General features: G+C 38.1%; 1 protein-coding gene across 1 annotated transcript in view; it reads left to right on the plus strand.

Annotated features, from left to right (window-relative positions):
- Positions 1–18174, plus strand: part of LOC122004399 (receptor-like protein EIX2) — a 71818-nt gene extending 53644 nt beyond the window's left edge. Inside the window, exon 3 of the mRNA XM_042559292.1 lies at positions 15717–18174. Coding sequence (XP_042415226.1) covers positions 15717–18174 — 2458 coding nt within the window. The remainder of the gene's footprint in view (positions 1–15716) is intronic.
- The last annotated feature ends 476 nt before the right edge of the window (positions 18175–18650 follow it).

Consider the following 18650-nt stretch of genomic DNA (forward strand, 5'->3'; position numbering starts at 1 on the left):
CTCTTTCCTTATTTGTAGATTGATGAGTTATTTTATTTTCTCTTTAAATTATCCACATGTTGATAAAATTAAAATTATAGAAATTTCCTTTATCAACCATGAAGAGATTTTTAAAGAGAAATTTTATTTTTAAAATTTCCGGAAACAAATTAGGAAGTTTTAATTAAAACTTGTCTAATTTATTTCCTCTAGAAGTGGCCGGCCATTAGAGATTAAATTGGGAAATTTTATTTAATTTTTCTCAATTAAATCATGTCAAGGAAATTAAGGAAATTTTATTGTAATTAAATTTCCTAATTTGCCTAGGCCAAGGAATATAAAAGAAGGGGTGAGGGTGCCTTCACAAGACACAACATCTATTATTCCTCTCCCTCTTTTGTTCCTTGGTGTGGCCGGCCAACCTCTCCCTCTCTTCCTCTTGTGGTGGCCGAACCCTACCCTTCTATTGGAGCTCTTGTGGTGGCCGGATACTACTCGGAGAAGAAGAAGAAGGAGAGAAAGCTAGCATCTCTTGGAGCTTGGTTAGTATTTTGTTTTTCTTCCTTGGTGAAGCTTCCTCTTTGTTGGCCGAACCTAGCTAGGAGGAGAAGAAGGTGATTGGTGGTTTCTCGTCTCGAAGATCGCTGCCCACACGACGTCCGAGGTTAGAAGAGGAATACGGTAGAAGATCAAGAGGTTTTTCTACAAGGTATAACTAGTAAATTTTATTTCCGCATCATGCTAGTTATTTATGGAAATAATACCAAATACAAGAGGCTTACGTTCTAGAATTTCGAATATGTTTTTCGAAGTTGTGTTCTTTTGTTTCTTTCTTTTCCTTGTGATTTGATTGTTCTCTTTGGTTAACCTAAAGTTATTTTAGAAAATTAAATATTAGCTTTCTATTAAAGGTTTTGTCTAGTCGGTGGTGGTTGCTCCCATATCCAAGAAGGCCATGTGCCTCGCCACGTCAGTACTGGGAACCTTTTATGGAAATTAATATTTAATGGAATTAATAACTTAAGGAGACTTGGGTCGAACGTGTTAAGTTCCGCAGGAGATCCAAGTCAAAACCTAAAAGAACAAATAGATTAAGTTTTGGATCAAACGTGTTAAGTTCCGCAGGCGATCCAAAATTTAATTTAAAAGAACACATGGTAGCTAGGAAAAGGTTCAGACCTTTGTACAAAATTTTTGTACAGTGGAACCTATAGGCTTTCCGAGTAGCAACCAACACATGTCACATATTCAGCTTCTATAGTTGATAAAGCTACATAAGCTTGTTTCTTGGTGTTCCATGAGAGAGCACCACCATTCAACAAGAACGCATAACCTGATATCGATTTTCTATCATCCAGGTTCCCAGTCCAATCTACATCTGAATAACCTTTCAGACTTAGATCTAATCCTTGAAAATAGAGACAAAATCTGTTGTCGCCTTCATATATCTGAATATCCTTTTTACTACCTTCCAGTGTCTTGGTCCTGAGTTGACTGGAAGCGACTGAAAAAGCCAACAACATAGCTGATATTGGGATGTGTACATAATATAGTGTACATCAAATTACTAATAGCACTGGTATATGACTTTTTATTCATTTCAACTATTTCCTCTAGAGTTTTGGGATACATACTCTTGCTCAAAATAGTACCTTTCACAATAGGTGTATGTTCTATGTTGCAATTAGACATGCTGAAATGATGTAATATCTTATTTATGTAAAACTCTTGTAACAGACCTAAAAGTCTTTTAGGAAATCTCTAATAATCTTCGCCCCTAAGATATACTCAGTTTCTCCCATATTCGTTGTATCAAATTGCAAAGACAACCATTTCTTAACTTTATTCACATACCTTATGTCATTTCCAGCTATCAGTATATCATCAACATATAATGATAAAATGACATACTTTTCTTTTTCCATCTTCAGGAAAACACAATGATCTTTATTAATCTTCTCAAAACCATAAGAAAAAATAACTTCGTTAAATCTTATGTTCCATTGTCTTGACACTTGCTTTAGCCCATACATAGACTTTTTAAGTCTACATACTTTCTCCTCTTAACCTTTAGCAATGAAACCTTCTAGCTGAATCACATAGATTTCCTCGTCAAGCTCACCATTAAGGAAAGCGAGTTTTACATTCATTTTTTATAATTTCAAATCATAATATGCCATAAAGGCCAAAATAACTCGTATTAATATAAATTTCACTATAGGAGAAAATGCCTTTTCAAAGTCAATACCCTTAATTTGGGTATATCCTTTTCAACTAAGTGAGTTTTGTATATGTTAATCAATCCATCAGCTTTCCTCTTTATTTTAAGAATTCACTTATTCCCGATAGCCTTTCGGCCTAGAGGGAAATCGACTAAGTCCCAAACATGATTTTGAATCATAGACTTCATTTCTTCAATCATTGTAACTTTCCACTTTTCTCTAACTCTACATCCCAATGCTTCCTCAATGGATTGAGGTTCATCATCATCAACTGGAAGTGTTATCAATTCCTTTTTCTCAATATCAAACCTCTTCTTAGGTTTGATTTTACAAACACTTCTTTGTAAGTTGGGTTGTTGAGAAGTCAACACATGACTTGACATATCACTCCCACTCGGTTGACTAGACTCAGGCATCCCTTTTGACATCTCTCTTGTTGATAATATCTCATCCTCCTCAAATAAAGGAACATTTTTATCAATGTTATCTCTGGTTGGGAACTTTATTTCGAGAAAAGTCACATCTCTCGAATATATTTTGGAGATGGTTTCATCTTATTACTCATATATGAAAACATAACCTTTAGAGGTTTCATGATATCTAATAAAGATATATTTCTTATCCCTAGGTTCCAGTTTTTCATACTTGTGAGAACTATCATGAACATAAGCAGCTAACCCCCCGGGTCTCAGATTACTTAAATCTGATTTTCTGCATGTCCAACGTTTATATTGGGTAGATGAAACTAATTTTGAAAACACTTTGTTAAGTATATAAGTCGCAGTTAATAATGCATCTCCCCAATAGAAGATATGCAAATTAACCTGTGTCATCATAGACCTAATTATTTCAAGAAGAGTCATATTTCTTCTTTCAATTATCCCATTTTGCTATGGAGTTCCAGGGATTATTAACTGTCTAATAATCCCTTTATCATTATATATTGTCTTGAACATATCAGACAAACATTTCTCTCCACGGTCAGTGCGTAAAGTCTTAACTTTACATTCTGTTTGATTTTCAACTTCATTCATATAATGAATGAAGCAATCTAATTCTTCATATTTATGAGAAATCAAATACACATAACCGAAATGAGAAATCATCAATAAATGTAATGAAATAGGAATCTCCATGTCTAGCCTTCACATTCATTGGACCACAAATATTCGAATGAATTAATTGTAATGGTGATTCAACTCTAATAGCCTTACCAAATGATTTTATAATTGCTTTTCCAGCAAGACAATGCTCACATATTGACAAGTGAATCTTAGCCCGAGCGTCCAATAGACCCTCTCGAGCCAACCGATTCATCCATTCTTGTCCTATGTATTCTAATTGTTGGATCGAAAGCACTAGAGAGGGGGGGGGGGTGAATAGCGCTCGTGTCTTTCACTCGATTCGGAATCGCAAAACTCGAGTAATGACGCAACGGAAATAAAATAATCAACACGCGAACGCAAGTGATTTACTTGGTTCGGAGCCTGTGGCGACTCCTACTCCAAGGTCCACGCTCGTTGAGCGTTTACGTTGGGCAACAACTATAATCTCGTAAAATTCAGTACAAGTATAGAATGAGTACACAAGAACTTTAAAGTAATACCGACAACTAAATTATAGAAAACGGAGCGCCTGGTTGTCGGGAACTTGTCGCAGCTTGATCGGAAGCTTTTGTTAGCAGGACGTTGGAGATGGATTGCTTTAGAGTTGTTATTTCTTGGCTGCTGCTCGAATCCTCTTTTATACAGTGCTGGAGGCACCTCCAATACCATCCAAGGTGCCTCCAGGTCTCCGAGTCACCCGCATGGATCACTGTTGAACTCGTCGCACCTTATCAGCTTGAAGGCGCCTCCATGGCCGTCCAAGGCGCCTCCACTCCCTAGTCCAAGGCGCCTTCAGTCCTCATGAAGATGCCTCCAGCTCCTCTGGACAGTTGGCATTGGCTTGTGCCCGAGGCGCCTCCAAGCTCCATGGAGGCGCCTCGGACACTGTTCATCCGAGGTATAAGTTGCTTCTTTGTTCCTGCAAAATGTGTTAGTCCCAAACACATATCCTGCAAAACAAAGTTAGCACAGAAATATGTATACTAAGTGAAATATCGACAGTCAACAGACTGTCCAGGTCTTACTTCGGATTTCCAACCAGAAACCCTAGGTCGACCCGACGCCTACTGTTCCCTCTACGGGGAACGCGTCCTCACCTACTCCCCTCAGGAGAGATTACCTAGTGTCAGTCCGGTCCTCCAGACCGACTGGACTTTCTGCCTAGGGTTACCACCCCTTAGGACCTAGGATTACTGCCCCCTAGGATTTTTCTCCACCTAGGGTTACCACCCCCTAGGACCTAAGGTTACCTCCCCTTAGAATTTTCACCACCTAGGGTTACCACCCCCTAGGACCTAAGATTACTGCCCCTTAGAGTTTTCCTTCACCTAGGGTTACCGCCCCTTAGGGTTTTCCTTCACCTAGGGTTACCACCCCCTAGGACCTAGGGTTACCACCCCCTAGGACCTAGGGTTACCACCCCCTAGGGTTTTCACCTTGCCAAACCGCAGCTAGGACTTTTGCCTAAGAACACTTAGGACTTTCCTGCAAGCTCAATCAAGCACATTGGATAACAAGGAATCTTAACTTTGAATTCCTTTGTCATTATCAAAACTTGGGTTCAATCGTCGGATGCTTCTCACACCAACACTAATCTAGCATGCCAAACCTCATCAGCTATATCTACATTACTAGTTAGAGCAAAGTTTGAAAAATAACCTTCAATAGTAGAATTAACATCTGGTTCTAGATCAAGAACCATAAAACTATTTGTTTAAAAAATCATATCCGATTAACATAGAGTCAATCCTAAGTTTAATACATTGGCTATAAAAACTAATACAATACCTAAATCATGAAGACATGTAACAGAAACAAGATTTTTTCGAATTTCAGGAGCATACAGGACATCATGTAGAAACAAAACACTACCACCATGGAGGTTGAGTTTGCAAGTGCCGACTCCGTTGAATTCAACTCTTGCATTGATCCTATATAGATTCATTTGTTGCCAGCTGGTACGCAATGATATTCTACAAATGTAACTCGCTCTTGAGCTACATGGTTGGTTGCTCCCGAATCTATAATCCACAAAGGATAAGAATTAACTAACAACACTGAACTAGCAACAAAATGCTCAGGAAAAGAAGACACACTAGGATTTATCTTTTTCGCCTCAGTGTACTCCCAAGCGAAGTGACTCTTCTTGCTATAGTTAAAACAAGTCAACTTATTTTTAGGTTTCTTTCCAGTTTTCTTTCCTATCTTCTTGATTGGGCCCTGTCCCACGGTAGTAGCATCTTTCTTCTTTCCCTTTCCTTTCTTGAACCATTTCTTTTTCATAAATCCAGATTATCCAACAGAACCAACAGCCACATAGGCTAGTCCAGAAATCCTTATGGATTCAACTCTCTCCGCCTTTAATTTTACATGGCGTGAGACATTAGTGAAAGTCTTGATATTTTCACTATGAGTAAGCGTCTGCTTATGGCCTCCCAAGAATCTGGAAGGGAACGAATAGCTGCTTGAACCTTTGTTCATCGGTCAACTCTTGACCAGTAGTTTTAAGCTCCCGAATCATGTTTTACATCTCCCTGAAGTGTTGAACCATTGACACGTTCAGACACTTCTTGTAGCTATCATACTTGATCAGCTTAAAATAAATATGCATGAAAAAATATTTCATTTTTACAATTATATTCAAAACCAAAAGGTTTCATTTTCTTTTTTATTATTATTTGATTTTCTAAAATCAAACTTTTCCACACATCACTGTGCTTCATTATTTCATTGTAGCACGTCCCTTTTTTCACCGCTTTCTTCGTCGCACGTTGCACGCATCACACCGTTACCTCCACGCAATTGCGATAGACACGGCGCCGGCCACAAAGGCTACTTCGTCGGCCACTGATGCAATGTTGACCTCTATCGCATCACACCCCGGACACTGACGCATTGTCGGCCATTGCGAGAGGTTATTTTTAGTGCTCTTTAGCGTGCCCCTACCACTAACGCATCATCGGCCAGTCGAGATACCTTCGCCAACTCTGGAATGTCATCACCAGCATACCTCTATGACGTGAGCTTGGCTCTGGTGGAAATCATGACGCTGTCACGATTTCCTTGCCCAACAAAGCATGCTACTCTGCAGCGGCACTGTTGCCAGTGAGTGACCCTTCGACCTCATAGCCAGTCTACCTGCGAATCTCCCATAGGCATTCTTCTGCCATAATGAGGCCTCTAGCACTAACACGACACACAGTTGCCAATCTCGGGAACATGGGGACATGCCGGAGCAAGTTTGAGAGGATTTCCCATGCATTTAAAACTAACACATGCTCTGATACCATTGTGGCATTCTAAATTCATGAAATTAAAATGAAAAAATAGTAAACACTTACAATGATCTCCCACAGATCTGCAATCAGTAACGGCATGACTTGCTGTCAGAAGAACGATCACAAAATCAGAAAGCTCACCGCAATTCCATGAACCAAATTCTACAGCCTCGGATGTTCTTCTTCCTCTCTTTTTTCCTCTCTCTCTCTATGAAAAACTTGGACACCTTATATAATGGGAATACTAAGGGCTATATTAGTAAATTCTCCTATGAAAATATGGACAACGTGGGTATCATGGGTAGCCCACATCTCCACATTCCCATTACTAACAACTATATAGAGAGAGAGTGCGCGCATTATTACCCTTAATATTTTACGCCGCATACCCATGCACACTTTGAAAAAAATTAATTTAATTTTTTTATTATTTAATACTGATACGGTATGTTGTAAGTGAACCTAGAGTTGATGTGTCAGTCAAAGTCATGGCAAGATGATGCTCAAAGCCAGGATGATATAACAGTTAGAGTTAGAATATATGTATCTAAACTCGTTATTCTCACAATAACTCAACTCCTCACACAGGACTATGACTCTTAGAATAAAGCCAGTCTGCCCATTAGCCGGTAGGACTTGAGGGACTCAGTTCCCCATTCTTTGGATATAGTTCTCTCTATATAAGGTCAGCCGACCCTAAGGAGCAGTCCAGGGCGCCCTGAGCAGCCCGGGGCGCTCGGAACTTGAATTTTGACCAGAACACGTCTAATGCGTTCTGAACATTAGGGGATAAAGTTTTATCCCCCCAAGGCGCCCGGAACCCTTCCAGGTGCTCCGACCAAGGCTATAAATATAGCCTTGGTCCAGAAGCTTCATAACGTACTCTGAATTATAATTCCAACGCTTGTAAGCTTTAGTCTAGAGTTGAGCTTCTGTTTTCTGCACTTCAACGATGTACGAGGCTTCTCCGCCAGAAGGAGTTTTTAAGTGAGCTTAATCTTCCTTGGATTAACAACCACATCGGTTGTAACCAAGTAAACCTTTTGTGTCTCGTCTTTTTAATGATTTATTTATCTGCTTTGCTTTATTTATGCAAGTGTTAGCTTAAAGAGTTCGAGAAGGGTTGTTTTGTTGTTTATTTTACAGGACTATCCAACAACCCCCTTCTAGCCGGCCCCAATGGTCCCACACTTCTAACACCGAATATTACTTGTCTCGTCATTATTACGGAGGTTATGAGATGTGATATAAAAAGGGAGTTCTCTCTGTTAGCAAGGTACACAATATATTCTAACCAGACTTTACACTACACACTCGCATCTACTATTCATTCTCTCCACTTTTTGCTCGGGAATCGTGTTGACTTGAGAGTCCAAGGGCCTACGCCAGGGAACTCCTCTTTGGTTCTCACCCTAACGTTCTATTTGCTCTTTCGAGTGTACGCGGAGAGGAGATGAAAGTAGTGCTAGGCATCATAGTTTCTCCCTAGCAGAGTCATCTCTCGGTCAACAGTAAAGCCACTTGCCCAATGCGTCATCTCCACCACTTTCAAACATATTCAAATTTGACGTCATCTTTGGGAACTTCACCTGAATCTGAAACAAGGAGATGGAAGAAGTTGGACGAATCACAACCATCACTCTATCGCAAGAAGGTCTAGAATTATTCATAGCTATATGAGTCCAGAAATTGGCACAGCAACAACAAGCAAGAGTGGAGCGTCCCTTGCCCAATGACTTGGTCCTATCTGTGACAGGGCCACATGTCGAGAAAGGACATGGGTGGAGGGGCCAACTGGGTTTCATCTATCTCCTCCACCAACTAGCTTCATGCAAGCACCTGCGCAACCAATTAACCTATCACCTGTACCACCATCACTATTAGCCTATCACTGAGCATTATTCTGCATGCCTAAGTATCATCTTCTGGAGACGCGACCGCATGAGGGAAAAGCCCCGATGGTCAGCGGATCCCTCAAACAAATAAGAATTTCATTCTCTCACAAAATATTGGAGGTTAGGTTAGCGAACCGTTTCCGACCCTTGACGATCAGAGAATATGGAGGGGCAAAAGAACGAGAAGACTACCTCGTCAAGTTCAAAAATTCTAACATCCTCCACCACTATACAGATGGCATAAATTGCCGAGTGTTTCTCAATATACTATCAGGTTTGGGACAGAGATAGTTCAATTGGCTACTGACTGAGTCCATATGTTGCTTCAAGGATTTCCACAAGGCATTCCTTCATCACTTCGCCAACAACCGCTGATACCATAAAACCACGCTGAGTTTGTTCTCTCTCAAATAGGAGTCCAAGGAGACACTGATGTCTACATCAAAAATTTTAACCAGGTGGCCATGGATGTCCCTTCAATCACCCCAGAGATTTTAGTGAGCGTCTTTGCTCAAGGGCTTACAGACAGTGAGTTATTTCGCTCCCTGATTAAGAAGCCCTAAAGGAACTTCGATCATCTACTTGGTCGGGTGACCAAGTATATTAATGTAGAAGAAGCTCAATCTGTTCGAAAGAAGGAGGTCACCTCACTCGCTGTAGTCTCAACTCCAAAGCGTCGAGCACCGCCTCAGCCTCTTCCTCACAAAGTACCCCGAGCAAGCCCTCCACCTCCTGTCCCAAAGCCACAACACCCATGCTGTATAGCACATGGGGGATGGCGGACGCAATTTCCGTGGCCCCCAGATGGGCTCCAAAATTTTGTACCTACCATCGGTCTGAGATGCACAACACTTAAGATTGTTACCATCACAATCAAGAAAAGCGTTGGCGGCTAACCAACGTTTCTGCCAACGATCACCATCTCCTAATAGTCGTCGCTATAAGTGGTCGAACAAACCTCCCTGAAGAGACTACCAAGGCATTGAACAGTGTCGACATACATCACAACAACAAGATAACCAGGCTCAGGCCCTCGCATGGGTCGAATGGGAGAGTACCCCAATGTGGCAAGAAGAAAATCGTAATAATGTTGCTCAGGGGGATATTGGTATAATTGCAAGAGGTCGGAATGACGAGGATTCCAACTGGTTAAAGAAATCACATGTCTGCCAACTGGAAATCCACGCTATCGGTTGTAGCCATGAGTAGGCACGAGGACCCGAGATTAGTTTTGGGCCAAGGATTTGGAAGGGGTGGAAATACCCCATGATGTTTTGATTATCAAGGTTGTTATAGCCAATTATAACATACATTGCACTTTTGTTGACAAAGGTAGCTCTGTCAACGTCATCTTCAATAAAGCATTCAAGCAGTTGCAAATAGAGACGAGTGAGCTCCAGTTCATGATGACACCACTATATGACTTCACGGCAACGAGGTCTAGTCGCTCGGCTAGATCAAACTGGTATATCTTTAGGGGATCGATGAGTCCCTAATGAGGATGCGTCGATCGACTTTTATTGTAGTAGACATGCCTTCAACATACATTGTAATTTTGGGCTAACCGACCCTAAATGAATTTCGAGCAGTTGTTTGGACTTTCTGCCAAAAAATAAAATTCTCCATGGATGATCAAGTGGTGATGCCGGAGGGAGTTGCTCAAGCCTAGCCGGCTAGCAGTCTGTCATTTTAGGTTTATGTGTTATCCTTATGTCTTTCGCTATATTTTATTTGTTTCTAGCCGTGTGGGTTGTATACTGCGTGGTTATGTATAATTCCAGCTGTGTGGGCTGAACTCATTATTATTGTTCAGCCACATGGCTATGTGTCCAGGTTTCGTATATTGTCATAAGGGTGAGATGTTATCCGTTTGTCAAGCAAGGACTCCCTCGGGGCGTGAAACTTATGAGGGTGACTATACAGGTTCTATCATTATTGTGGGGGTTACACGAGACCGTTCATATACATGTAACAAAAGATTTCTCGAAGGATAACTGTAACCAGGCTATACACCTTCTATTACCTGACATCTTCTGACACTAAATATTCTATGTCTCCTCATTATTACAGAAGTTATGAGAGCTGATATAAAAAGGAGTTCTCTCCGTTGGTGAGGTATGCAATATATTCTAAGCAGACTTTACAATACTCACTCGCATATACGGTTTATTCTCTCAACTTTTCGCTCAGTCACCATACTGATTTGAGCGTCGGAGGACGGGATTCCCTCTCTAGTTCTCTCTCTAACATTATGTTTGTTCTTTCGAGTGTACGCAAAGGAGCCGAAAGGAGTATTAGGTGTCATAATTTCTCCCTAGCAAAGTCATCTTCTGGTTAACAGCAAAACCACTTATCCAATATGTTATCTCAGGTCATCGTTTTCAGACAAGATCAAATATTATAACTCAATTTTTAAATTATAAACGTAAAATCTTTTTGGCATATAACTTAAAAAAATTATTTAAAAAAAAAACTATTGTGCGTAGTTCGCGCATAGAAGGGTACACTGCCCATAAGGTAGGATCGAATTAACCGTTTTTTAGATTCGTGTTCCACACATTCCAAATCAATAGCAATTCATGCTACGCAAGAAATTAATGTTGATGCAGACATCTATGATCATATATTTCGTGTTATTTTTTTTATCCAAATTAAATAATAGAGAGAGAGAGGGGGAGAAAATGTTGTTAAAGTTCTTATTGATCCGGCTTTGTTGAACTCTTTGTGCAACATCTCAGGAAAAAATCTGGAAATATACCAATTACTAAAATGTGAAGAACAATATGTTTATTTTAAAAGTAGTTATCTTGGTGTGCTTTTTGCTTTTACAATATGCGAAATTTAATATATTTCACATTCTGCAAATACGAAACTAGATAGAAATCACAGACATGCTATGACTGCCCAAAAAAATAAGAATTTATGTTTTTATTTTTACAGCTTTTGCATTTCTTAAATGCGAAAGTTGTAGTTTCACATTTAAGAAATGCGAAATCTGTAGTTTAAGAGAATATTAATCTGGTTATTTATATAATTTTCTTGAATATTGAGAGAAAATATTTGGTATCTATATCGTAGTAATTACAAAATGTGAAACCACATTGAACAAAAAAACAAAGTCAAAAAATAGGAATTCTCTAAACAAATATAGAAGTTGTTCTTGGATATCTCTCAAAAAATTCCAAATATGAATGTTCTATCTTAATCATGGATCGATGGAACAATCGTAGTAATTATCACAGACTCTATCATTCCAGTTTCAATATCATTTCATTAAACGATTACTATGCGGATATATTAAAAAATTAATAATCATTATATAATTATTATAAAATAATAAAAAAATATATTTGGAATTTTGATTTAATGATTTTTTTATAATTTATATTTGGTGATTTAAGAATTATGAAAATAACCTATATTAAATATTTAATCATAACTATTTAAGGATATGCCTAAAATACTAAACAACATTAAAAAAAAGAATAAACAATAAATTATATATATTAGATGATAATAATTAAAACTATTTAAAATTTAATTAAATTAAAGTTATTTTGGAAAATAATAATATAATTAATATTATTAAGAAAACAAATTTATATGATTATATAGATTTTTTAAAAGATTTTAAATAAATTTTTATTATATTATATTATATTTTAAAATGATTATATTTTTAGAAAATGAATTTTATTTATTAAAATCTAAGTTCTTATTTTTCTCACGTGTCATGCACTTACCTAGTCAACCCTAAACCACCGCCGCCACCTTCTTCTTCTCGCGATCTCGTGTTCGACCGCCCCATGAGTTGTCCGATCAAGCCACGTCGGAGCGCCTAAATCCTAAACCGTCACCACCACCTCCTCCTTCTTCTCGCGGTGCCTGCCTAAACCCTAAACTGTCGCCATCAGCTTCTTCTTCTCGCAATCTCGTGGTCGCCCGCCCCATGAGTTGTCCGATCAGGCCACATCGGAGCGCCTCATTGCGAAGGTTTAGAAGGCAAGTCTGGCTCATTGTGAAGGATTAGAAGGCAAGACCCAACGGTGAATATTAAGACCCGATTCTCGTCGAATTCGCCAGCATCGAATTGTACTCTAGACAGTGAGTTTTATGGCTTTAAAAATCTTCTTTTTTAAAAAATAATAGTTCATAAGGTAATATATTGATGTATTAAATATACCATGTAATTAAGGATGTATTCCACATGTGTAGGCTAGTTATCAGTGTTGATGGTACACATTTGCGAGGGGCTTATAAGGGAAAGATGTTTGTAGCTATTTCTAAGGATTCAAACAATCATATATTACCTGTTGCTTATGCTATAGTAGATGAGGAGACTATAGCTAGTTGGTGTTGGTTTTTTGAACAATTCAAGTATTATGTGACACAAGATAAACAATTATGTGTTATTTCTGATAGACACTGTGGTATTATTCATACAATGTCAAATTTAGAGGAATAAAAGGAACCAATTGCATATCATAGATTTTGCCTTCGACATGTTCGACGTAATTTTATGACAAAGTTTAAGAATATCACTTTGAAATATTATTGTTGGGCTATTGGCAGTACTACTCAAAGATGGAAATTCAACAAATTTAGGAGACAGATAAGGGCACTTGATCCAGTGACATGATAGTATTTGAGAGATATTGACATAAGTCAGTGGAGTCTTGCTTACAATGGTAACCATCGATGGGGATGTCTCAAAACAAACATTTCTGAGAGTTTGAACAATGTATTACGAGGGGATAGGTTGTTGCCAATTAAGGCATGCATTCATCTGTTATTTCATAGATCTGTTCAACTTTTTCAAAGGTATAAACAGGTAGCACATCATTGTAATACAACCCTCCTGCCACATCATTGGAGTAAATTTAGGGAGGTTGAAAGACATGCACAAGGACATCACATTGATGAGCTTAACTATGTAGATGGAGTGTACAAGATTGTAACAACAAGACAATTGAATGGTAAAGGTGGTCATGTACACACAATTCTTTTCTATGAAAATGATTGCACATGTGGAAAGTGGCAAATGCATAGATTTCCATGTTCACATGCAATTGTTGTTTGCCAACATAGAGGGGATAATGCTATTGACCTTGTGGATGAAGTTCACACCACAAAGACTTACATGACATAATATTCTAGCAATTTTTATCCTATTTGTCATAAGGATTATTGGACAAATCCAAGTTGGGAGATTCAAGCAGATTACTCAAGATTGATCAACCATGGGCGAGGTAAGCAACGTGAAAGTTGAATACAAAATGAGATGGATTTGAGGCACCCTGATGAACCTCGTAAATGTGGAAGGTGTCACCAAACTGGCCACAACAAGAGAAATTGTCAAAATACATACCCTAAGGTTGATAATGAAGTCGATGGTTGATCTTTTTTAATATATTTTATCTCAATACATGAATACTATATGATGGGAGTTAGTATTTTGTTAATTTTGTATTTATAAGATTATATCTCATACAATGATGTCATTTGGGATTTGAAACCTTGTACAACTTTATGTATACTCTATCTTATGTTGTTGTATTTTTGTCTTCATTTGTGTTTTTTCGTTACAAATAGGGATGTGCAATCGTTTTAAACCGACCCAACCGAACTGATTAAGCCCTAAAACGAACCGACCGAACCTTTTTCGAGCAGACCGAACCAACCGAACTTTTCAAAAAAATTGAACCGACCGAACTGATAAAACATCGATTAATTTGGTTATCTACTGAAATAACTTAAATTTCTATCCAATTTGGAAAGTCCAACAGTGCAACAGCCAAGTGATGGTTCTCACCATAATCATGTCGTGAGGCGATCATATCCAAGTTATGGTCTAACCCTGGTGAGCAGTGAGCACCATCATCACCACAGCATTGCTTTAGAGATGCAAACTTCATACTCTTCCAACTTCCAAGTTTCAAGCTAAGTGCGATCATATCCAGGTTTTGTTGTGTGCTTTCTAACTCACGGACAATGGTCGACGGAGCCCAAAGTGAACAAGGATGCGCAGGGCCTGAAATATTCAGGCCCTATGCAGGGCTTGATATTTCAAGCCCTAATAGTTTGAGATGGGTTTAATCGGTTTAACCAAAATTCGATTTCCAAAATCAAAATCGAACCGATTAAATCTATATTTTTAGAAAAAAATGAACTTCCGATTTAACATATCCGAAATTTTAATTTCGGTCAGTTTAATCTGTTAATTTGGTCTACCCGAACTTTTGCTCACCCCTATGTGATGCATGATGGTGTGAGTTGCTTTGAGTGCATGATCATATAAGTGAATTGTGTGATGATCAAAGAGTTTACCTCAATTGTAGAGTATAAACTCTTATTATGTTGTATGGTTTGATATTTGGTTTAAGAGTTTGTACCTCTCAAATCAGTTTTTAATACAGATTGTATCTATTTCCGTGAAAACTGTACAAATATTTTTTAAAAAATTATTTTCCGTGTTAGTAGAACATTATTTCCATTATTTTTTCATATTAGTTATATTCGTATTTTTCAAATGCGAAAGTTATAATTTCACATTTAAGAAATGTAAAAGATGTAAAAATAATAATAAAAAAATAAATTATTTTTCTAAGTGTGTAGAATGTGTGACATTTACTTTTTTTCCCGCAGATTCGCATTTGGTAAATGCGAAATGATAGCTTTCACATTTACAAAATGTGAAACCTTATAAATTCTTTTTTTGTTTGGCATACGTAGAATGTTTGTGATTTCCATCTAGTTTCACATTTGCAGAATGTGAAACTTATTTAAGTTTCGCATTTTACAAATGCACACAAAGATGACTACTCTCAAAATAGACACATTTCCACATTTTAAGAAATTGGTATATTTCGGAATTTTGTAACATCTCATGGCTACTGCTGCTATACTCAAGCTTCTCCTTTACCTCTTCTGGATTTCTCTCTTATTTCTCTCTGGATCGTTGCAACTCTGCATAGAGGAAGAAAGGAAGGCTCTGCTGAGCGTGAGAAGTGGTTTTCCTAGCGTCGATAGAGTGCTATCTCCATGGAAGGGCAATGAGTGTTGCAGTTGGAATGGTGTAGGATGCAACAGCATCACAGGTCATGTTATCAAACTTGACTTCTCTTTTAGATATCCTTTGCATCGTGGTATTTTTTCCAACAGAAGCGAGGTGCATCCTTTATTGTTTCATTTGAAGCATTTGAAGTATTTAGATATAAGTGGGAACAACTTATCAAGCCATCAAATTCCTGGCTCGATAGGATCTTTAACTCAATTGCAGCACTTGGACCTTTCGGGATGTTGGTTCCAAGGAGAAATTCCCTACCAACTTGGCAGTCTCTCCAACCTGCGTTACTTATCTCTGTCTTTCAACGAGATTTCAGGACAAATACCAGCATCTTTTGTCCATCTCAGCAATCTGCAGTTCTTGGACCTGAGCTATAATAACATCAGCGGAGAGATACCAGAAGATATTGGCAACCTCAGAAACATAGAATGCTTGTTCTTCTGTTATAATCAGATCGAAGGTGTAATACCAAGAAGCATAGGCAACTTGACTAAAATGTTAGAACTGAACCTTTCTGCTAATAGAATTGCCGGGGGATTACCGGAGACTATTGGCAATCTAACTGCATTGCAGAAGTTGGACTTATCGGGTAATCAGATTAATGGAAAGATACCGGATTCAATGAGAAATCTCCTTCAGCTAGATGTTCTTAGTATCTCTCAGAACAACATAAGCGGATCGATTCCTGATGCCTTGGGAAGTCTATGCAACTTGAGTACAATCAATCTCTCTTATAACAGCATAACAGGGAGTGTTGTTGAATTCTTTGAACAACTATCAAGATGCAGAATTAACAAAGCTCTTTCCCATGACTTGCATGACAATCAGTTTAGTGGTCTTTTTCCTAGTCCTTTTGAGAGGCTTCAAAGATTAGTTTTTCTTGACCTTGGTTCCAATCAATTGAGCGACTCAGTTCCAGCATCCTTGGGGAAATTGTCTGCATTAATGACCTTAAGTCTATGTTCAAACTATTTGGTTGGAGATATCACAGAAGCCCACTTTGCCAATCTCACAAATTTATATTACATGGATATATCTGACAACAACTTGTCAGTCAAAGTGAGCCAAGATTGGCTTCCTCCATTTCAAGCAGTAGGAATTCGAATGGGCTCCTGCAACTTGGGACCCAGATTTCCTCCATGGGTGCGGAACCAAACCATTTTAAATGAGCTAGACATATCAAACAATGGAATTTCAGATGCTTTTCCTGATTGGTTTTGGAGCTCGTGCACATCCAACTTGGAGCTAGATGTTTCTCAAAATCATATGAGAGGAATGTTGCCACGCTCTTTAGAATGCTTCAAGGATGTATGCAAATTAAATTTAAGTTACAACAACTTTGAAGGCTTCATACCAAGAATGCAACTTTCGGATGCATATTTGGACTTCTCTTACAATTCCTTCTCTGGACCTATTCCTAGTAGCTTGGCTGATAATGCTGTGTATATGTCTTTGTCAAACAACAAATTGAATGGTAGTATTCCATCCTCCATTTGTACAGGAAATTTTCTAGAAGGTATCGACCTTGGCAACAATGATTTATCTGGAACACTCCCTGATTGTTTCAGATATGAATCAGAATTGATGATTCTCGACGTTTCAAACAACAAGTTATCTGGCAGGATCCCTAGCACACTTGGATTTTTACGAAGACTCCAATCGGTGCACTTGAATCACAATAGACTCTCTGGCACAATTCCCGCAACATTGATACAGTGCATTGCACTTGTGGTAATTGACTTCAGCTGGAATGAATTGTCTGGTGACATACTCAGTTGGATCGGACCAGAACTGTCATCATTAAGAGTCCTTTCTTTGAGGTCAAATAAGTTCACCGGTGAGATTCCATCAAAACTCTCGTTGATGCCTTCACTCCAAATCTTAGATCTTGCTCACAATCTTTTCTCTGGTTTGTTGCCTCCTAGTTTTGGTAATTTCACTGCTATGATGAAAAAACAGAACCATAAAATACCTTCACCACTAGACGCACTTGATTATTGTACCGAGAGCCTCATTATATTTGCCAAAGATTCATCACTTAATTTCACTACTACGCTTTCGTTTGTCAAGGGCATTGACCTATCGTATAACAATCTCTCGGGCATGATTCCTAAAGAGCTAACAAATCTTAATGGCCTCCGCTACCTCAACTTATCTTTCAATTTCTTTTCTGGACAAATACCCGAGAAAATTGGTCTTATGGACCAATTAGAATCACTTGATCTCTCAAAGAACAATCTCTCTGGTAAAATCCCTTCGAGTATCTCTGCATTAACTTTTCTAACCGTCTTAAATTTGTCTTACAACAATCTTGTCGGGAAAATACCGGTGGGCCCTCAACTTCAAACCTTCACCAACTTGTCTTACATCGAAAACCCTGAGCTTTGTGGGGAACCACTTGAAATCAAATGTCTTGAAGACTACCAAACCAACAATGATGGAGTCACAGAAGAAGGGCACATGCTTGAAGATGATGAGGATGGAGGAATTTGGTATTTTAGTGGCTTTGCTCCTGGATTTATATTTGGCTTCTGGGGATTCATGGGCGTAATTATGATCAAGAAGAGCATACGAATCAAATACATTTTACTCATCGATAGCATAAGTGGTTGGTTTATGCAAATGTAATGGGAAATAAGACTTAAATATGTCTACATTAATTCTAGGATTTATGGAGCTTGTAGTACTTTTATGATATAAGACTAAGCTTGTTGTAATTAATTTAAGTTTGATATTTGACATTTAAGTCATGAATCATATATGATTGATATGAATTTGATGAGTGAAATATTATTCATGACTTGAGGGGATATGGCCCAAAAAAAATCTCATTTAACAATAGTTATTCTTGTATTTTTGTTGTAAGGCAATCATTCAAACCTTTATTTAAATTTATTACATAGGAGAATAAAACATTGATTACTTTTTTTCTCATCTTATAAATTAGTATAAATCAATATTTTAAAGTACTTAAAGATCAATTTACTTAGTTTTTTAACTAATTTCAAAATTATTAGAGCATATTAATTTTGTTTAAATTAAATATGAACATAGTATTGGTGCAATCGACCTCCAAAGTTTTAATGTCAGACAAATATATTTAA

The sequence above is a fragment of the Zingiber officinale genome, chromosome 7B (assembly GCF_018446385.1).
Source record: "Zingiber officinale cultivar Zhangliang chromosome 7B, Zo_v1.1, whole genome shotgun sequence".
Taxonomy (NCBI): domain Eukaryota; kingdom Viridiplantae; phylum Streptophyta; class Magnoliopsida; order Zingiberales; family Zingiberaceae; genus Zingiber; species Zingiber officinale.